General features: G+C 35.4%; 1 protein-coding gene across 6 annotated transcripts in view; it reads left to right on the plus strand.

Annotated features, from left to right (window-relative positions):
• The window catches only part of PRMT3 (protein arginine methyltransferase 3), a 132,970-nt gene that overhangs the window by 31,753 nt on the left and 78,120 nt on the right, over positions 1 to 23,097 (plus strand). For all 6 annotated transcript variants that reach the window (XR_004621147.1, XR_002142885.2, XM_034644656.1 and 3 more), the window contains one exon: positions 12,985 to 13,084. Coding sequence is in view for 4 of the 6 variants with exons in the window: in XM_034644656.1 (XP_034500547.1) it covers positions 12,985 to 13,084 (100 nt within the window). In the remaining 2 variants the exon portion in view is untranslated. The remainder of the gene's footprint in view (positions 1 to 12,984; positions 13,085 to 23,097) is intronic.

Here is a 23,097-nt window from a genome sequence, read left to right on the forward strand (position 1 = left end):
GTAGGTATTCAATTTAAATATTTATTTAATGAATGAATTTATACATTAATGAATTTTTAAGAACCAGGACATCAACCATTCAAAGGTAAATCAGCATCAAACTTGAAAGCCCATTTTCTCTGCTTGAATCCAGACGATTCTTTTCATCATTTTTTTTTCATTGTATTAGAACCTGAGTTATTGCTAATTTTAAACAATAAATGTTCTCAATGTTAGTAATTCCACAGCTACACACCTGTAAACACAAATGATATATTTGGGAGGGAGGCAGTTCATTGTATTCAAGGAATACAAGCCTTATTCTGACTCCATGTCTGGGGCCTACATCTGAAATGATCTGCCTGGTAGTATTTATTTTTCATGGGATGTACTTAAATCTGCCCTTTGTCTCAAATGGTTAGGAATCCTTGTTTTTTGGGGAGGCTCAGTCTGTTGAGTGTCTGCCTTCCTTGGGTCATGATCCCAGGATCCTGGGATCGAGCCCCACAACGGGCTCCCTGCTCAGTGGGGAGCCTGCTTCTCCCTCTCCTTCTGCAGCGCCCCCTGCTTGTGTTCATTCTCTCTCTCTCTCTCTCTCTCTCTCTCTCTGTCTGTCAAATAAATAAAATCTTAAAAAAAAAAAAGAATTTTTGTTTTTTTGTTTGCATTTATGAATGGAGGACTAGATTTTTTAATAAAGGTAGCTGAAATATGTTTTGTCTCTGAGGGGAGTGGAGGGAGACCTCCCTTTCTTCTGTTGATTTTTCAGTGTCACTTTTACTTTGTATACCTCTTAACTCCAGGGCTCTGTGTTGTAAAGAATGGCTTCCACCTCCATTCTAATCTCTGCTTTGTGCACCAAGCACTGGAGCCTTCTTGACAAGTTAACCAATACAATTTAATCCCTCTTTTTCTCCCACTAAATTATCAGAATCTTTGCTTCTTTGATATCACCTTATAAAATCTTTATGCATTTATCAATTTATTGTTGTATTTTACATTGCTTTATTGTCATTTCAGTGTGCTTTGGCAACAAAAGAGAAGTACCTGTGCTTGGATGCCACAGTGAAATGAAAGCAAAGTAATATTATGTAAACCTTACACATTTTTATATCAGGATATACCCTCCCTGCCCTTCCCTAGCACTTACGTATTCTTCTAGATGAACTTTGTAATTATTTTGTCACAAACTTTAAATGCCACTGACTTGATTAGAGGTCTTCATTGCATGAACTTACATGATGCTTTATGCTGTTTGCATTTGTCTCCCTACTAGACCATGTTCCTCTTTGGACCTAGACCAGGTCTTTAATCTAAGTCACATTGGACAGAAGTACATTCCACATTTGATCCTGTTTCCCATTCTAAAAAATCCTGAAAGGACTTTTTACTGCCTTTAAATAAAATCTAGACTCTTTAGTATCACTTGTACCTCTCACCTTTGTCACTGTATACTTCTTATTGCTCTAATCATAATGAACTATTTATAGTGCCTCAAATTTGCCATATATATGTCTTTGTGGGTGCTCTGTCTTTGTGGTTAAACTCAAGTGTCCCTCACTTACTTAAGGGCTTTTTATATAAGCTTCTGTGATACTCTGTGCTGTTTACTGTTCTGTCTCCCTTAGACCATGTTCTTAAGTATGTGGACTGTCTTTCATCTCTATATGTCCGGTATAAGATAATTAGTCATGCTGATGTTCTGTATCATGAAACAAAAGTTAAATTCCTACTTTTATGATAGAATGACCAATACTTTCCCATCTTATTTCCTAACAAAATTTTCACTCAGAAAAATAGGTGATTTCAGTACGTATTGGATTAAGAGACTTACTTAAGGGGCGCCTGGGTGGCTCAGTCGTTAAGAGTCTGCCTTCAGCTCAGGGCATGATCCCGGCGTTCTGGGATCGAGCCCCACATCAGGCCCCTGTGCTGGAAGCCTGCTTCTCCGTCTCCCACTCCCCCTGCTTGTGTTCCTTCTCTCTCTGGCTCTCTCTGTCTCTGTCAAATAAATAAATAAAAATAAAATCTTAAAAAAAAAAGAGAGACTTAAAATACCCTTCTTATTACAGTGTCATATTTCTATAGATTAAAGCAGTGCTAGTTTCTGAGCAGGTGATTCTAAAGATAGAATTCATTTGGCATGTTTTTATGCTAACAAAAGGTTTAGTGAGTAGCCACTTGAGAGAAGTCAGTAAAATGTGTAGTTTTTTTCATGGATGGGAAATCAGGTGGTGATTAAGATGAGCAGTCTCAGGAAAGAGGTTATCTATGTGAATGACATCTGTGTTGAGCTGTTTAATACAGAATTACTGGGAATTATGGCCTTTGTCTTTTTTTCTGTGTATTGCCTGAAATCTTAATCTTTCCTGTTATATTTATATTTGAACAAGTAATTACTGATGCAAGTAGGATTATGACTTGTAGCAGACAATAAACAGCCTGAGCAGATGGCCTCTTACAGAACACATCGTGTTTCAGCATTAGCATTCTGAAGGTATTTCTAGACAATGGGAACATTTTTGTTTCCTTTGAAGTGTTTGTAACTGTTAGAGCCTTAATAAATATTTCAGTATATAGTAAGCAACTACAGCAGTTTTATCAGAAAGAATTTTATCAAGTACTTATTTGAAAAAAAAAACCCAAATATGATAGAGTCCTTTTTTTTAAACTTTTGTGTGAAATATATATATTGAAAGTGCATAAATGTAAATAATGTTATATGCATAAGTATGCATAAATAACAAGAAATAGAACATTACCACACTATAGATAGAATCCCACCCACCCTCCATTTGCCCTTTTTCAGTCAGATGCTGCCCTTGCCTGATTGAGGAGTTAACACCTTGACTTTGATAGTAATTACTTCTTTTGTTTGTTTTATACTTTAATCACTTACATCACCATCCATTTAAGATAGTTTAGTTTACTCAACTCTGATTTTTAAATAAATGAAATGTATTATGCATTCTTTTTGTCTAGCTTGTTTTGCTCAACATTTTTTTTTTTTTTTGGTGTTCATTCATGGTATGTATAACTGGAGTTCATTCATGTTTATTATTGTAAATAATGCTATTGGTGACTATATCACAATTTATCTGATCTGTTCTTGATGGACATTCTTTAGATTTTCCAGGTTAGAGCTATTATGAAAAATTCTGTTACAAACTTTTTGTACATAACGGTTCTGGTTTGTATTGTCTTCCATTTTTTTCCAGTTGGTCTTATAGCACCTCATTGCAATTTAAATTTGCATTTCTGTGATTATTAATGAGGCTGAGCACCTTTTTAGGTGATTATTGGCCATTTGAGTTTCCTGAAAGTGAAATATCTATTGATATCTTTTCTCAGATTTTTGTTGAGTTGGATCTTCTTTATTTGTAGGCGACCTTTACATTTTTTAAATTTTAGTAGTTTAGAGGTTTTATATAATGCAGATGTCTTCTCATTCTTGTGTACCTTTTCACTTTCTTCATAGTGTCTTTGATGTACTGAAATTCTCAATTTTCACATAGCAGCATTCTTGTTTAAGGCTGTTTGTGAGCTGAGTAAGAAACCTCATTGAGGTATTCGCCTATATTCTGTTATAAATACTTTATAACAGAATAGTTTGCTTTTTACATTTAGGCCTGTAATCTCTTGGGCATTGTTTTTTGTATATGGCATGAAGTAGTAATCCAGTTTTATTCTTTTTTTTTTTTTTTTTTTTTTTTTTTTTTGGTAATCTGTTTAAAAGACCTAGTTGTCCCAGTCTCAATTATTACAGAGACCATTCTTTCCTCTCCTCTTTGCAGTGTCATTCATCTTTGTCAAGAATCAAGCACCCATATATGAGGGCATTATAACCTTTATACTGAAATTCTATTAAGGCGGTAGAACAGAAAATTACAGGTTACTCATTCATGAACATATATGCAAAAATCTTAATCAAAATATTAGAAAACTAATTGAGCAATATATTGGACGGTAAAGTTTATCCCAAGAATATAGAGTTGGTTAAGTGTGATAACATCAGCCAGAACAGTCTATTGAGATCATCAATAGATGCAGAAAAATGGTTTAATAAAATTCCATATCCATTTAATATATAAATGTATTACAATTCTTAGCAAACTAGAGGTAAAAAGGAATGTCCTAACATGATATATAGTATCTACGAAAAAACACAAGCCCTATGGGCAATATCTTGATGAAGCATGGAAAGTATTTGCTTTAAGGTCAGAAACAAGACAGAGATACCTGCCATCACCTCTTCTGTTTAACTCTGTAAAGGAGACCCCAGTACAGCAAGGCAATAAAAAGAAAGCTATGAGAATTGGAAATGAAAAAAGAAAACTATTCGTATTCACTAACGGTATATTTATGGATGTGGACTTCAGAAATAAACTATAAATAAATTATTCCAATAATAAAATTATCAAGATGCTTGAATACAAATTAATGTACAAAAATCAATTGTATTTTTATAAGGAACATGAAACACTTAGACATTGGAAATTAAAATATATCCAAGTGTATTGTTAATATTTCTAACCTCCCAGATAATGCAAGGACATTAAGCCACCCACAGGTTGAATATCCCCCAGTAAAGGTTGTGCATAAATTGTGAGTCAGCTGTTTTAACTTCTTATAACATTTTCTGCAATAATTTCTGCTAAGAATAAGCCTATAAAGACCGTAATGACCCTACTAGGATATGAACCATCCTCTACAAAGCTTGTTACTAACTCCTTAGTAGAGGCCTCATCTAATTCCTCTTTTTCTCGCTGTTTTTCCAGAGCCATCTAAACTATTGTTCTTAGTGGGCTGGTTTTTGTTTCCTCCATTTTTCCTTTGTTGATCCCCCCCTTTCTTTTGTATGTCAGCAACATCATGCAGTCCCATTCTTGGTAATTAAAATAATCAGATACTGCCGCTTGATTACATATTACAAGGTTGCATAAAATGCTCAAGAATGAGGAGTCACTGAGCTCCACACNTCCCCCAGTAAAGGTTGTGCATAAATTGTGAGTCAGCTGTTTTAACTTCTTATAACATTTTCTGCAATAATTTCTGCTAAGAATAAGCCTATAAAGACCGTAATGACCCTACTAGGATATGAACCATCCTCTACAAAGCTTGTTACTAACTCCTTAGTAGAGGCCTCATCTAATTCCTCTTTTTCACGCTGTTTTTCCAGAGCCATCTAAACTATTGTTCTTAGTGGGCTGGTTTTTGTTTCCTCCATTTTTCTTTTGTTGATCCCCCCTTTCTTTTGTATGTCAGCAACATCATGCAGTCCCATTCTTGGTAATTAAAATAATCAGATACTACCGCTTGATTACATATTACAAGGTTGCATAAAATGCTCAAGAATGAGGAGTCACTGAGTTCCACACCTATCATCATCTCTGTCAATACCATTCAATTATATTGTTATTGTAAAGCCAGTCTAAGTTTACTTGCACTCTCAGCATTCCTTCTGCTTTAGAGGACTCTCTGTGTGTTGGGAAGAGGGCAGAGCACTTACCCTCATGGGGTAGGTGTACCGTAGCCCAGCTTTTACTTACTGAGCAGTTTAGTTGTTATACCACTAGAAGCACCTGTTCACCACAACACAGTGATTATCATCAACCCAAATAATCTTTTCTACTCTGTTGTATGTAAAATAGTGATGCATCCTCCTGATTGTCCGTGCCAGTAATGATTTACTAGGCTTTTCTGGTACGTCTTTGTGAAATGCCCTATTTCTTTCACAAAATACTCTCAACACTCAGGAGTCCTCTGACCTTGTCCGCCATCTACCTGTATGATCTTTGGGATAACCCATAGCCTTAAGTTCATTACTTTCCTAATGGATACTTCATCTCCCCAGGTAGCCATATAAGCACAAGGAGACCTTCCAGTGAGAGGAAAAACTGTTCTTAAATAGTTTTTTTTTCTCTTGCCATTATCTCTTTCCTGAAAGGAAAAGCATTTATCAGACATGCTAGTAACAGCCAGAGAATAGAATTTTTCACTGTCTTCCCCTCTGCCTACCGATCCCTACCAGGCCAGTGGCCAGTTTCACCAAGTCTGAGTTTTCCCCTTTCATACCAAAGATGTCTAGGTGACCATCTGAGGATTAGATCCTTCTATTTTTTTGTCCCCTTGAGGCTTTTCCTGATTTAAAAAGTGCTCTGAGCCTTTGTGATTCATGGATCTGTTTGAGAGTTCTCCTAGTAGCACCACCCTGAGCTAACGTATTTTCCAGTAGACTCAGATATTACCCAGTATTAAGCTTCATTAATAATTTCAAAGATATTAGCAATCAGGAGACTCATATAGGAGGGAGTAATCTGGTACATGGAGAGGGCCTCCTTACTTGTCTACTGTAGGTGAGAGAGTAAATGCCTGACATAGAGGAGGAAAGACCAAAGTAGCTGCCTTTAATGTCCCAGACTTCTCTCTAATTAGGACCTCTTATTTGCCTGTATTTTTGAAATTGTTTGTAAAGCTTGACCCTGGGTAAAATCTGTGGTTCATGATGCTTTGGATTCACTCACCCATAGGTCCATCCTCTTTTCTTATTTCTCTTCATATTTCAGTGACTATCTCAGATCATTTTCCTTCTTCCTGAACTAATTCTTTAACATTTTCTTCCTTGTGCACTTGTGGCTGTAGCCAAACAAAATCAAAATGGTGTTGGTTTGTTCAAAAATATATTCTGCTTCTATCTTGGAGATATTTTTCTCTGCATGGTGATTCTGGGTTGGTGTGATAATGCTCTAATATGGCAGTCCATAAATTTCAGCCATGGACCAGTCACCTGTTTTGTAAAGAAAGAGAGAAAGAAAGGAGGGAGGGAAAAGAAAAGAAGGAAGGAAGAAAGATTTATTTTCAGGCTGATAAAAAGTAAGACCCATCTATTTTCTAGCTTCAAAAAATCCAGTCTAAATATAAAAATACTATAGGTTAGAAGAAAAAGAATGGAAAAAGATATGGAAACACAAATCATTTAAAAAGCTGAAGTGAATATATAAATATCATACAAATAAAACATTATAAAACTTTAGGAATAAAGGATATTTCATAATGATAAAGGGATTAAATAATCAAGAATATATGATAATATTAAACCTATAATCATCTAATAAAGTCTTCAGAATACAGGAAGCAAAAACTGACAGAAATTAGAGGGGAAAGAGACACATTTATAATCACATTAGGAGATAACAGTACTTTTCTGTCAGTAATTGATAGAACAAGTAGATATGAATAGAAGTATAGAAGACATAATTGAACTTACATAACACTTTATCAAAAAATAGTAGAATCATGTTCTTTTTAAGTGCACATAGAACATTCATCAAACTTAGATTGCATGTAAGACAAAAAGAAGTCTCAATAAGTTGAAAAAATTTTGAATCTTATAGACTGAGCTTCTTGGCTTACTGAAATTTAATTACAAATCAATAACAGAAAGATAGCTGATAGATCCCAAAATATTTAGCAGTTAAATAGCACACTTCATGGTTCAAAGAAGAAATAACAAGAGAAAGAATTTAGAAAATATTTTGAACTGCATTAAAAGCATAGTGTATCAAAATTTGTGGGATGCAGCTAAAGCCATACTCAGGAGGAAATTTAAAGTTTTAAATGCTTATATTAGAAAAGAAGAAACATTTAAAATCCATGATGTAAGCTTCCATCTTAAGATATTGTAGAGAAAGAAAAGTGAAATATACCCAAGAAAGAAAGTAAAGTTCAGAGATCAGTGCAATAGAAAACAAAACAATAGAGAAAATTAATGAAAACAAAGTTTATTTAAAGAAGATAACATTGATAAACCTCTAACTAGAATTATCAAGAAGAAAAGAGAATATACAAATTATCAATATTGGGATTGAAGAGGGGAAAATCACTACAGATCCTATAGACAAAGGATAATGAAGGAATATTATAAACACCTTTATGCCAATAAATAATGACAATTTAGGTAAAATGGAAAAATACTCTAAAAAATGAAAGTTATCAAAATTGATTCAAGAAGAATTAGAAAATCTGGGGCACCTGGGTGGCACAGTCGTTAAGCGTCTGCCTTCGGCTTCTTCCTCTCCTGCTCCCCCTGCTTGTGTTCCCTCTCTCGCTGGCTGTCTCTATCTCTGTCAAATAAATAAATAAAATCTTTAAAAAAAAAAAAAAAGAGTCTGCCTTCAGCTCACGTCATGATCCCTGGGTTTTGGGATCGAGTCCCACATCGGGCTCCTTGTTTAGTAGAGAGCCTGCTTCTCCCTCTGCCTGCCACTCCCCCTGCTTAAAACTCTCACCTCTCTCTCTCACACTCTCCCAGGCAAATAAATAAATAAAATCTTTAAAATATATATATATATTTCCATCTATGTTCATAGGGATACTGGTCTGTAGTTTATTCTCTTGGACTATCTGTATGACTTCAGTATTACTGTAATTATCAGCCTTATAAATTATGTTGCAAAGGGTTCTGTCCACCTCTAAGAGTTTAGTATTACTTCTTCATTAAGTGTTATAAGAAATTTGCTATTTGAGCCTACAGTTTAATTTGTGGAACGGACTGTAATTAACAACTCATTTATTTGTTTATTTATTTATTATATGATTTTATTTATTTGAGAGAGAGAGATAGCGAGAGAGAGTGCACAAGCAGGGGGAGAGGGAAAAGCAGGCTCCCCGCTGACCAGGGAGACTCATGCAGGGCTTGATCCCAAGACCCTGGGATCATGACCTGAGCTGAAGGTAGACGCTTAACAGACTGAGCCACCCAGGCACCCACCAATTCATTCTATTTACTAGATCTAGGTATATTCAAATTTTCTAATTNTTTTATTTATTTGAGAGAGAGAGATAGCGAGAGAGAGTGCACAAGCAGGGGGAGAGGGAAAAGCAGGCTCCCTGCTGACCAGGGAGACTGATGCAGGGCTTGATCCCAAGACCCTGGAATCATGACCTGAGCTGAAGGTAGAAGCTTAACAGACTGAGCCACCCAGGCACCCACCAATTCATTCTATTTACTAGATCTAGGTATATTCAGATTTTCTAATTCTTCTTTTTTTGTTTTTTTTAAAGATTTTATTTATTTATTTGACAGAGACAGCCAGCGAGAGAGGGAACACGAGCAGGGGGAGCGGGAGAGGAAGAAGCAGGCTGATAGCAGAGGAGCCTGATGTGGGGTTCGATCCCATAACACTGGGATCACANTCATTCTATTTACTAGATCTAGGTATATTCAGATTTTCTAATTCTTCTTTTTTTGTTTTTTTTAAAGATTTTATTTATTTATTTGACAGAGACAGCCAGCGAGAGAGGGAACACAAGCAGGGGGAGCAGGAGAGGAAGAAGCAGGCTGATAGCAAAGGAGCCTGATGTGGGGTTCGATCCCATAACACTGGGATCACGCCCTGAGCCGAAGGCAGACTCTTAACCGACCTAGGCACCTGGCAGCCACCCCCTTCTTTTTTAAGGGAAACATATTTTTTTAATTGAAGTAGATTTGATATACAATATTAGTTTCAGGTGTACAACATAGTGATTAGACATTTATATACGTTACAGAATAATCACCATGGTAAGTCTAGGAGATGGAAATGTTTTTAACAGAAAATTAGCAAATTGAATCCATTAATTTATAAATAAGATAATAAGCTATGACCAAGTGGAGTTATCCTAGAAAGGCTAGGTAGGTTTAACATTTGAAAGTCAATATAATTTATCATATTAACAGAAAAGAAAGAAAAACTATAGAATCATCTTAATAGGTGCAGAAAAATTATTTGTCAAAATTTGAAACTCATTCGTAAGGAAAATTGAGCAAAATAACAAAGAAGGAACCTTTGTTACCTGATATAGTGTCATATTTGATAATAGTTAATGAATGTAGGGAATGTCCACTCTCACCACTTCTATTCTATTCACTGTTTTCTTAAGGAATCTAATGACTGCAATAAACCAAGAAAAGGAAATGAAAGATTTGAAGGAAGTAAAACTGTTACGACTCCCAGATGACATGATCATATACGTGTAGAATCCTAAGAAACTTATAAAGTAAATCACCATATTGTACACCTGAAACTAATATAACTTGTATGTTAATTATAAAGAAAATAAAGGAATAGAATATTAAAAAAAGAAATGTATAAAATANTTCTTAAGGAATCTAATGACTGCAATAAACCAAGAAAAGGAAATGAAAGATTTGAAGGAAGTAAAACTGTTACGACTCCCAGATGACATGATCATATATGTGTAGAATCCTAAGAAACTTATAAAGTAAATCACCATATTGTACACCTGAAACTAATATAACTTGTATGTTAACTATAAAGAAAATAAAGGAATAGAATATTAAAAAAAGAAATGTTTGAAATTACCACTAGAAATCCCAAAGTCATGGATTTAAGGTGAAAATGTGAAAAATAATTATGCTTCTTTTTATTAGTAGTCCCAAACAAGTAGAAATTGAAATTTAATATATACCATTTACAGTACAACCCAAATCATCAAACATTTAGGGGTAAATTAAACAAAGTATGTCTAAGAGATCAACACTGCAAAGTGCATTACATTACCAAGAGCTGATGCTAAAATTCATATGAAAACAAATGACCTAGAATAGCTAAGAAAAATTTTTTAAAGAAGAATAAAGTTGAAGGATGTACACTGTCAGATTTTATGACTTAATTTAAAGCTGTAGTAATCAAGAAAGTGTTGTATTGGCATTAGGATGCATATTTAAATGTTGAGGCAGAACTAAAAGTCAAGAAATAAACTTACACATATATGGTTAATTGATTTTTGACAAAAATACCAAAGTAATCCTATGGGTTAGTGATTCTTTTTCTGCAGGGAAGTTGAAACTATCTCTTATAATAGTTTTTCCACCATATCCATAGGTATTATTATGGAAGAAAATGAGCATGATACTGTGTGGAAAAATTAATTCAAATGGAAACAAGTTTTAAGAGAATACAGGTGAAAAGATTTGATGTAGGCAGAAATGAACCACAAAAGAAAAAAATGATTAATTGGTCATTATCAAAATTAAAAACTAGCTCTTCAAAATATACCATTAAAAAAATTAAAAAAGCTACAGTGTGGTAGAAATCATTTACTACACATAAATCTCAGAAGGTTTTTATCTAGAATATGTGAAGAACTCTTAAAATTCAATAATAAGAATATAACTGACTTGATTTTTTAAATGGGCAAAAAATTGGAACAAAAGGCAATGTAGGGTTATGGACAATAAGCACATGGGAAAAAATGATCATTAGAAAAATGTAGTTTATAACAATGGTGAGATCTCATCACACAGTTAAAATCTAAAAGCTTAACAATATTAAGTGTTGACAAGGATGTGAAGCAACAAGAATGTACATATACATTGCTGGTGGGATATAAAATTGTATATGCACATTGTAAAACAGATTGACAGCTTTTTTTAAAGTTACTTTCATTTGACAGAGCAATTTTACTTGTACAGAAATGTTTATGGTAGCATTTTCAATTATAGCCCAAAGCTGGAAACAGTCCAGAATTCCATCCACGGGTGTGTGGATAAACAAAATTGTTTTATCCACACAGTGGAATACTAAGCAACAATAAGGAATGCACTAGTGATACACACAAAAGTATGCATGAATCTAAGAAGTATGGTTGTTGAAAGAAACCACACACAAGGGGCACCTGGGTGCTCAATCAGTTAAGCGTCTGCCTTCAGCTCAGGTCATGATCCTGAGGTTCTGGGATCACATTCTGTGTTGGGCTCCCTGCACAGCGGAGAGCCTGCTTCTCCCTCTTCCTCTGCGCTTACCCCCCATGTGCGCGGGTGCGCTCTCTCTCTGTCAAATAAACAAAATATTAAAAAAAAAAGAAACCACACACAATAAGGTACATTTGCTATAATTCCATTTATAAGAAACTCAACAAAACAGAAATCTAATATGTAGTGAAAGAAAAAAATCACTGCCTGTGAACAGGAGAATTTTCTGGGAAGGGAGCGCTAATGAGTATTTTCGAGGAGGTAGAAATATTCTATATATTGATGATGATAGCGATCACTCAAATGTCTCTTTTGTAAAAGTCAACAAAATTTACTCTTTAAATGAATATATTTAATTTTATGTAAATAATACCTCAGTGAAGTTGGGGAAAGACATCCTCCTTTGTTAGCAGAAAAAATCCTTTGTAATTCAGATGTTCACCCTCTGAGGATTGAGAGCTTGTTTATTTAACTAGATATAAACTTAGCAGCTTGCTTTTAACTTTTTGAAATCATCTTAACTCTGTTGTCTATTTCGTATTTCAAAAGGAAGGTGAAAAATATGTACTAGTCTTAGATCAAGCATATAAAAATACCTAATGAGTGTCAGTGGACAAGGTTAAATAATTTAAGATTGTAGTAGATAGTCAGGTTTTATGCAGCATATAATATTTGAGGGAGTATGTGCTGAGGATGTATGTGCTGCTTTCACAAATATTTGATTCTCATAATAGGGCTGTGAAGTAGATGGGGTAGACATCATCATTCTCTTTTACACATGCGCACACAGGCTCAAAAGATTATGATATCATTTGATGAAGATCACTTAGCTGACAATTACTAGAGGATCTAGAGTACAGATAAAGAGCTTCTGGCTTCTAGTTCTCTCTCCACTGTGAAACACTACTTGCCTTTAAAATGTACTCTTATTGTCTGGTCTGTATGTTTCTCTCCACGCCTCACTTAAAAAAAAAAAACAAACAAACCAGTAACTTTATTGACATGTATTCTTGATAAAATTCAGATCTCTTTTCAGGCCGAAGTTTTCAATATTGGTTCAGGGTATTGCCAGATTAATCGGAAACATTCTTGGACATTCATGTGGTGATCAAAAAATAATTCTAGTGCTCAGGGAATAACAAACTTCGAACATACAAAAAAATATGAACAGTTACCAAGAAATTATGTAATTTGACTAGTTTTCTCAGTCTGTTTAACATACTAATTTAATTCATTATGATAATTTTCAGACTAAATGAACTTGAAGATACTATTGTACTAATTAAAGGAAAGATTGAAGAAGTTTGCCTTCCTGTAGAAAAAGTGGATGTTATTATATCTGAGTGGATGGTAAGTGTTTGCAGAAAAAACTAGTGTTGGTTTTAAAGGAAAGCAGTGAATAAGATAGTAGTTTTCTGCATTTAATTATGTTTGATAAATGGCAGAATAATGGCATTATTTTAAAAACCGCTACAATCTTTTTATGGTGGTTTATTCTGATATGGCACTTACTTACTGGCCATTTGTAATCTTTTTAAAAAGAATAAATTAGCTCTTTTACTTTTAAAAATAAAGAATGATTGTTTTTCTATTTTCTAAATTTGTGGAGACCTAAATATGTTTGCTGAAAAGCCTGTGAGGACTAAGTAAGGACTTACTAGGACTGTTTCATCAAAATTAACATGATGTTGCCACTCTTGCTCTAATACTAAATGTCCTGTCTTTCTTATGTCAGGCCATGTAGTCAGTGTCCTTTATCACATAAAAGAGAATTTATTAGTGTGATTAAAATAATAAAATTAAGATGTATAGCTTTAGAATTTGCTTTTGAAATCATAAGTCAGGGCATAGAATGTTTATTTTTAAATGTATATAAAGTAAAACTAATGGTATTTGACAACTGATTTGACTTGTTGATATGCTAATTTGATGAAGACAAGTTAGTATTTCTAGGTAAAGATTTCTTAACTATTTGGGGGAGTTTTTAAGCCTTTTTTTTTAGAAACCTGTATTTGATACATATATTTTCACTAAATGAATTTGTCAAAAATTTTTGGAAAAAATTCATTATGCTTTATAATTATCTATAAATTTCGAATGAACATAGCAATAATTCTAGAAAAATAGCAGGGATTTCAGGGAGCTTTTGAAATGTTCATATTTATCGTATAAGTAAATTTCAGTCCAGAGCTGGTGACATTCACTGTTCTTAGCAGTTACTCTTGTACGTGATAGAGTGTGTTGATTTTCTTATGGTAGGGTTGGCTTTCAATAATTTTTAATGACGGTGTCATTACTTTTCTTACACCAAAGAATTTGTATCGGCACTCTGATTTCTTTTGTGAATTGGGTGAAAAGGTGTGGACTTAGTTACATATAATTAAAAATCTAGCATCTTTTTAAGGACTACAAAAAGGTGCTTTGGAGAAAGCACATTGAGGCATTTGCTCAGCAGTAATTTAAAATAGTGTATACTACATGTTGGCTGGCATCCCCATTTCTCCAGGGACCATTTTACTTTTCTTGGAAAATGCATGTCTTAAATTACTACAGATTAGGATACAAGCAAACTGAGACAGACTTTACTAAACTTTCTGTCACCTCAGTTGAACGTTTTTGCATATCTGATTGTAGTTAGTTGGATAGTTCTTGACCTGTCTGGCAGAATTATACTTCTAGATATTGATGTTCTAGGAATTTTCATTTCAAAATCTTAAAGATGCTCTAGAAGTATTAATATTCAATTGAAATCTCAGAGCTAGTTGATATAATAAAAAATTAGCTGGATTGAGTGAATTTATGAGATGGTCATATTTACAACATGAACTTTATTGAAAAGCTGTGCGGGTCTTGGGCTTATTTGTCCTCAGGTGCATTTTACACTCTTCTCCTGCCTGTTTTTGTACTGAAGGAGGGCTAACTCTGCAGGGACAGCCATCTTCCATGGGGTTTGGGAAACCCAAAGGGAAACACTGATGGGAGATTTAAGAAAGGGAGAAGCCAGGGCATTTCTTCGTTTCTGTTTGCCTCTAGCTGTACTGCTGGCAGAAGCTATTTCATTTGTGACTCCAATTCCCATTGGACAAGTCTGTCATAATTCCAGTGTCCACTGTGTGACTCTGGCCCTGGACTCTTGTAGCAGTGCTTCTTCCTTTTGTCTCTCTAGCCTAGGAATGGTCGTTCCTTCCTGCTGTCTGCTGATGTCTGGTTGTCTCAGTCCCTTCTTGATGGCTTACCGTATCTTTTATCCTTTCTGTAAGTAGCTCCCTGCATTCATTTTTCTCTATTTTCGTGACCTGTGGTTTCTGTTAGCCTAGATTATAATGGATGTAAAGGGTACCTTTCATTTTGGAGGATTGGTCAGGTGTGATCTCTGACCAATTATAATATTAGGAAGGCATTATAATTAGGAGGGCATTATAATACAAATACTTCTGAGTCCCCGGAACCTGGAATGAAAGCCAGTTGTTTGGAACCAAGGTGCTTTCAGAAGCCCTTCACTAAGGGAGGTAAATCAGTGGATTCAGGAAGTGTTAACTAAGAACTTTCCTATTCCTCTTCACAAGGGTTTAACTTAAGAGTTTGCATTATCTTACTGTCTCCCTTTCCTTACAGACATCAGTGGAATTGAAGTCTAGCAAATTATGTTAAATGTGTTAGGTGGAACATTAGACACTGTAATTTATGGCAGTTATTCTGAGGCAGTCAACTTTGGATAGCCTTATTTCCCTAATAAAATTTTCATTAAGCTTTTTAAATAGGCTTGTGTTGGAATGTTTTGAGTCAACGTTGTAGATTGGCAATAACATTTATAGTACTTTCTAAATCCTGTAAGTCCTCTTCTGAATTGGGTACTTCTAGGATTTCTGAGCTGAGTAGTTGGAAAATTCCCAATACCTCATTAAACAGGAGGAATAGGTATGCTTTCTAAAATATATCCAACATTTTCTAGATATTCCTGCTTTGGCTGAAATGGGCAAGTGGTGAATGACTGAAAATTTTAAATCCATTTTAAACCCACATTTTCATGAACCAGCATTTTGAAACTAAAATATATTGCAAAGAATCCTCTCTTTGCTTTTTTGTTTTTTACTCATATGGCAGTAATGATACAAAAATCTAGAAAAACATGTTAAGCCATAGCGTACATTTTTTTTCTTTTAAGAGTATTTTCAACAAGAAAGGACAAAAAAAGAATATACTCTTCATAAAAATTGGACTCAGATGTTTAATGGACTTGTAATGCACTGTAGCAATGTAGGTATCGTATGTTGCAGAGGTGTACATCTGTTTTCTTGCCCTATAGTCCACTAACCATTCCATGCTAATCTAGATATATTTTTTGGTCTACAGCTATTCATGAGCTTTGCTTTATTTTGGAAGATGTTGGTTAAGAATGTAATTTTAAAAGCCAAATCATTGCTGTTAGCATATTATTTAATAAGCCATGACTTGCTTCTTAAAATTATGAATTTCCAGATTTAGGCTTTCCTTTAATTTTACATTTTCATTTTTATCGAATGGAATTTCCATTTGGTAAAATTGTTATCAGTTAAATAAATAACTGGTATTAAATAAATAACTGATACTAAATTAGCTAATATTAAATACTGAAATAAATAAATATGAGTTAAATCAGTTTAATCTCTACAAGATGTTAGTATTTATGGCAATGAGTATCTCCTTTTATTTTTCATATTTTACTCTACTAACAGAGCCATTCATTATGAATCGTATTTCTGATTACCTAATAAAACTGTTCAAAGTTACTGTCCCTAATTCTGTGCTACAGACCAGTTAAGCCAAATTGACTCATTTGGTGTGTTAGTGTTTTCCATCTATATTTTCAGCATGACCTACTTATAAATGCATAGATAAGATCCTGGCATCATATGATACTCTTGCCAGCGATGATTCTTGTTTGCACCTTTGTTTTTTTCTGTCATCAGGATTATCAGCAGAATTACACGTTAGGTGGGGGCGCCTGGGTGGCACAGCGGTTAAGCGTCTGCCTTTGGCTCAGGGCGTGATCCCGGCGTTATGGGATCGCCCCACATTAGGCTCCTCTGCTATGAGCCTGCTTCTTCCTCTCCCACTCCCCCTGCTTGTGTTCCCTCTCTCACTGGCTGTCTCTATCTCTGTCAAATAAATAAATAAAATCTTAAAAAAAAAAAAAAAGAATTACACATTAGGTGAACTTTATATTTCATTGTCATGATCATTCCTGACATACTTTCAAATTGTCTAAAGTCCCTTGTTGCAATTTTTCTATCTCGGCTTGCTTTTCACAGAAGCTACCTAAAATTTCTCTTTACTCAAATATTCTTGGATGTATCCTTGAAATTTGAGAATTAACTTTCCTACCCCATCTTCACTAGCACAGGTTTATCTGTGTAATACACATGCATGCTTATACCCACATCCACAATGATGAGATATCTTTTGTTCATAATTTAATACTCTTTATTGTTGATGAATAGCATTTCAAGATATCATTTAAAAAACAACATGGCTTGTGATTTGGCTTATCAACAATCCACAAACTGCCCATGAAGCCTGTCATAGGTCACATTTTAAACTGGTGGATGTTGAAATGTTTTAGTTGTCTTCTGTTTGGTCTGACAATGAAGCCATGCCATTTCAGCCAACTGCTATGAGGATAGGTGACCTTTCCTGGTCTGTTTTTAACAACACAGATTACAGTGCATTGTAATTAATTGTTCATATACCTTTTTCCATTCTCCCGAGACTGGGAGCCAGGATTTACTTGGTATGACCAGATTCTATCACAGGGCTTAGCATTAGTAAATGATGAGGGAATGTACATCATAAGAGAACTTTACCATGTAGAATTTACTGGCCATAGATGTGATCTTATTTATAATTTTCTGTACAGCACATGGAGTCAGGGAGGTAACATATGACAGGGTTAGGAATGTTGCTCTGAGTCAGACTACCTTACCCTTCGCCCTGTTTGGCTGCTTAGGTCTGTTGCCTTGGGCATATTGCTGAACTTGTCTGTGCCTCAGTTTCTTTCTTTAATAAAATGAAGATAATAGTAATACTGACTTCATAGGGTTTTTATGAGGATTAAATAAATTAATAGATATAAATTTCTTGAAGTAGTTTCTGCACATAATAAAATCTCAGTAGTTAGCTATTTGGTTTTGAAAGTTGTGTAGTCTATTAACCACTTGGTAACTAATGAATGAGCTGCCTGACTAGGTTATTCAATAAGTAAAATATGAAAATGATAATATACATGAAGCAAAGACTAGTAACACTTGGGTGAAGAACATTCTTAGTGCTTCCCCCTTGGTTTATGAGTCCTTTGTTAAAGCAGAAGAAGTAATGCTGTTTACTTCTACCTATGAGTGAAAGAAAGCTCCTAAAATATATAGCTCGCATTTTCAGACATCTGGGCGTTTAATATAAACGCAGTTAGATTATCCTATGTAACAGCTGTAATTATTATAATTAGTGTGAAGTGTTTCTCCTTAAAAGTTATCCATGAACAGATATTTGATCGACAAGAATTGAGTAATCATATAAATGCCACTAACTTGTAGTAAAGAAAACTTGTTCCTTTACATCTCAGCCTGGATTTAGAGAACCTGCCAATCATGTGTTTGAAAAATAACAGATTAGATATGGTGTGAAAATTTGGGAGGGAAAAAGCATTATTTGTATTTCTTTGACGTGGAATGCAAAATTCTCACAAATTTTTAAGATAAAACATTAGCCTTCATAGGTTTTGAGCCCTCCATGGCTGATTTAATGAGTCCTTCCTAGTTCCTTGGGAGTTTCAATTCATTCTCTTTTGCCATTCGAGATACTTCAAGGGACAAGTGTAAGAAGCCATGACGTACACTGCTTTTTGAAACTGATTTAAAAGGGCTTGATGAAGCTAATTATCCTCTGAGGTTTTCTTCTCTTGGGGTACAGATCTTTCACATGTTATATTTTCTTTAATAGAGTCTCCAAATTGGCAAAATTTAGATGGCAGAACTATGAAGTCATTGTTTAGTTAGTTGAAGTGAGAATTAGGGCAGGAGTTTGTTACGGTAAATTTTGACCTGTTCTTATGAATGAATGTGTTTTTCTGACCTGTTTTTGGTAGATTATGTATTTTGAGTAAATTTTTCAGTAGTGGTGATACATCAGTTTGGTCTGCTCACCATTTTCCATTATCTTCCCTTTATCCATTTTTAATACTAGAGTATTTATTTGGGAATGTCCAATTTAAAGTAACATGAAGTTGAGTGAATGTGAGGCTTCTCAGGAATTCAGTCTTCAGTCTTACTTTTATTAATTTGTGCTTCTATCCAATAAAACTAGGTGACAGAAACAAACCCAAGGCTTAATCTAGTCCCTGTTATTAGGGAATGACATGTAATTTGTCTTGATCAGTTTTTGCTAAAAGTTTGTCACTTAATGCTCTTTTCAAGGAACCCAAATTGTGCCCTTGTTGATTTTTCTCTGTCAACATTTGTTTTCTATTGTATTGATTCCGCTTCAATCTCTATTATTTCCCTCTACTCTCTGTAGTTTGATTTGCTGCTCTTTTCTAGTATCTTGAAATGGAAGCTTAGATCATTGATTTCCAGCTTTTCTTTGTCTAATATTTGGCATTTGAAGCGAGTATTTCTAAGGACTGATTTAGCTGAATCCCACATTCAAGTGATTTTTTTAAAGATTTTGTTTGTCAGAGAGAGAGAGAGAGTGCACAAGCAGGGAGTGTGGCAGACAGAGGGAGAAGCAGGCTTCCCGCTGAGGAAGGAGCCCAATGTGGGGCTCGATCCCAGGACCCTGGGATCATGACCTGAGCCGAAGGCAGATGCTTAACCGATGGAGCTGCACAGCTGTCCTGACATTGAAGTGATTTTTAAAAATAGTTCTAAGCACTCCTTTTTTCCTGAATTATTATCCTTTATGCTGTTATTAAAAGAAGAAACACTCAAGTATTACCATATTTGAGAGATAGTCTACCATTAATAAAGCAAAGGCACTGGCACTCTTGTTCTCCACGTAAACTGATGAGGTGCTCTAAGGAACCCTCATTGCACAGCCACTAAACCCTGAAGAGCACACTTTTTTTTTAAATTTTATTATTATATTATGTTAGTCACCATACAGTACATCCCCGGATTCCAATGCAAAGTTCAGTGCTTCATTAATTGCGTATAACACCCAGTGCACCATGCAATACGTGCCCTCCTTACTACCCATCACCAGTCTATCCCATTCCCCCACCCCCTTCCCTCTGAAGTCTTCAGTTTGCTTCTCATAGTCCATAGTCTCTCATGTTTCATTACCCCTTCTGATTACCCCCCTTTCTTTATCCCTTTCTTCCCCTACCGATCATCCTAGTTCTTATGTTCCATAGATGAGAGAAACCATATGATAATTGTCTTTCTCTGCTTGACTTATTTCACTTAGCATTATCTCCTCCAGTGCCGTCCATGTTGCAGCAAATGTTGAGAATTCGTTCTTTCTGATAGCTGAGTAATATTCCATTGTATATATGGACCACAGCTTCTTAATCCAGTCATCTGTTGAAGGGCATCTCGGCTCCTTCCATGATTTGGCTATTGTGGACAATGCAGCTATGAACATTGGGGTGCATATGGCCCTTCTCTTTACTACGTCTGTATCTTTGGGGTAAACACCCAGTAGTGCAATGGCTGGGTCATAGGGTAGTTCAATTTTTAACTTTTTAAGGGACCTCCACACTGTTTTCCAGAGTGGCTGTACCAACTTGCATTCCCACCAACAATGTAGGAGGGATCCCCTTTCTCCACATCCTCTCCAACAATTGTTGTTTCTTGCCTTGTCTATCTTTGCCATTCTAACTGGCGTAAGGTGGTATCTCAGTGTGGTTTTGATTTGAATTTCCCTGATGGCTAATGATTTTGAACATTTTTTCATGTGTCTGTTAGCCATTTGTATGTCTTCATTGGAAAAGTGTCTGTTCATATCTTCTGCCCATTTTATGATTTGTTTATTTGTTTCTCGTGTATTGAGTTTGAGAAGTTCTTTGTAGATCTTGGATACCAGTCCTTTATCTGTGGTGTCCTTTGCAAATATATTCTCCCATTCCGTGGGCTGTCTCTTAGTTTTTTTGACTGTTTCCTTGGCTGTGCAGAAGCTCTTTATCCTGATAAAGTCCCATAAGTTCATTTTATCTTTTATTTCTCTTGCCTTTGGAGATGTGTCGTGAAAAAGGTTGCTCTGGCCGATGTCATAGAAGTTGTTGCCTATGTTCTCCTCTAGAATTTTGATGGATTCCTGTCTCACATTGAGGTCTTTCATCCATTTGGAGTTTATTTTTGTGTATGGTGTGAGAGAGTGGTCAAGTTTCATTCTTTTGCATGTAGCTGTCCAATTTTCCCAGCACCATTTATTGAAGAGACTGTCTTTTTTCCACCGGATGTTTTTTCCTGCTTTATCAAAGATTAGTTGCCCAAAGAGCCGAGGGTCCATTTCTGGGTTCTCTATTCTGTTCCATTGGTCGATGTGTCTGTTTTTGTGCCAGTACCATGCTGTCTTTGTGATCACAGCTTTGTAGTACAGCTCGAAATCCGGCATTGTGATGCCCCCAGCTTTGTTTTTCCTTTTCAACAGTTCCTTGGAGATTCGGGGCCTTTTCTGGTTCCATACAAATTTAAGGACTATTTGTTCCAGTTCTTTGAAAAATGTCCTCGGTATTTTGATCGGGATAGCATTGAAAGTGTAGATTGCTCTGGGTAGTATGGACATTTTAACTATGTTAATTCTTCCAATCCATGAGCATGGAATATTTTTCCATCTTTTTATGTCTTCCTCAATATCTTTCAAAAGTGATCTATAGTTTCTAGCATATAGGTCCTTTACGTCTCTGGTTAAGTTAATTCCAAGGTAACGCATGGTTTTTGGTGTTATTGTAAATGGGATGGATTCCCTAATTTCTCTTTCTTCAGTCTCGTTATTCGTGTATAGAAATGCAACTGATTTCTGGGCATTGATTTTGTATCCTGCCACCTTACTGAATTGTTCTATAACTTCTAATAGTTTGGGAGTGGATTCCTTTGGGTTTTCCATATAGAGTATCATGTCATCTGCAAAGAGAGACAGTTTGACTTCTTCTTTGCCGATTTGGATACCTTTGATCCCTTTTTGTCTTCTGATTGCTGTTGCAAGGACTTCTAGTACTATGTTGAATAATAGTGGCGAGAGTGGGCATCCTTGTCGTGTTCCTGATCTTAAGGGAAAGGCTTCCAGCTTTTCCCCATTGAGAATAATGCTTGCAGTAGGCTTTTCATAGATGGCTTTTATGAGATTGAGAAATGTACCCTCTATTCCTACACTCTGAAGGGTTTTAATCAGGAAAGGATGCTGTATTTTGTCAAATGCTTTTTCTGCATCAATTGAGAGGATCATATGGTTCTTGAGTCTTTTCTTGTTGATATGATGTATCACATTGATTGATTTGCGAGTGTTGAACCATGCTTGCATCCCAGGTATGAATCCCACTTGGTCATGATGGATAATCCTTTTAATGTACTGTTGGATTCTATTAGCAAGGATCTTGTTGAGGATTTTGGCATCCATATTCATTAGAGAAATCGGTCTGTAATTCTCCTTTTTGAGGGGGTCTTTGCCTGGTTTGGGGATCAAGGTAATATTAGCCTCATAGAATGAGTTTGGTAGCTTTCCTTCTGTTTCTATTTTTTGAAATAGCTTTAGGAGAATAGGTATTATTTCTTCTTTGAATGTTTGGTAGAATTCCCCAGGAAAACCGTCTGGGCCTGGAGTTTTATTATTTGGAAGGTTGTTTATCACTGACTCAATTTCTTCATAGTTAATTGGCCTATTTAAGAAATCTATTTCTTCCTGTTTCAGTCTTGGTAGTTTATAGGTTTCCAGGAAGGCCTCCATCTCTTCCAGATTGTTTAGTTTTTTGGCATATAGCTGTTGATAAAAGTTTCTAATAATCCTTGCAATTTCAATGGTGCTGGTCGTGACCTCTCCCTTTTCAGTCATAATTTTAATAATCTCAGTCCTTTCTCTTTGTTTTTGGACAAGTTTTGCCAGTGGTCTATCAATTTTATGGATTCTCTCAAAGAACCAGCTTCTAGTCCTGTTGATCTGCTCTACTGTGGTTCTGGTCTCTAATTCATTGATTTCTGCTCTAATCTTGGTCAACTCCTTCCTTGTCAGTGGGTTAGGCCTGTCCCTCTGTTGCTGTTCCAGTTTCTTGAGGTGAGAATATAGAAACTGCATTTTAGATTTTTCTATTCTTTTGAGTGAGGCTTGGATGGCTATGTATTTCCCCCTTAGGACTGCCTTTGCAGTATCCCATAGGTTTTGGACCGTTGTGTATT

This window comes from Ailuropoda melanoleuca, chromosome 16 (assembly GCF_002007445.2).
Source record: "Ailuropoda melanoleuca isolate Jingjing chromosome 16, ASM200744v2, whole genome shotgun sequence".
Classification (NCBI taxonomy): Eukaryota; Metazoa; Chordata; class Mammalia; order Carnivora; family Ursidae; genus Ailuropoda; species Ailuropoda melanoleuca.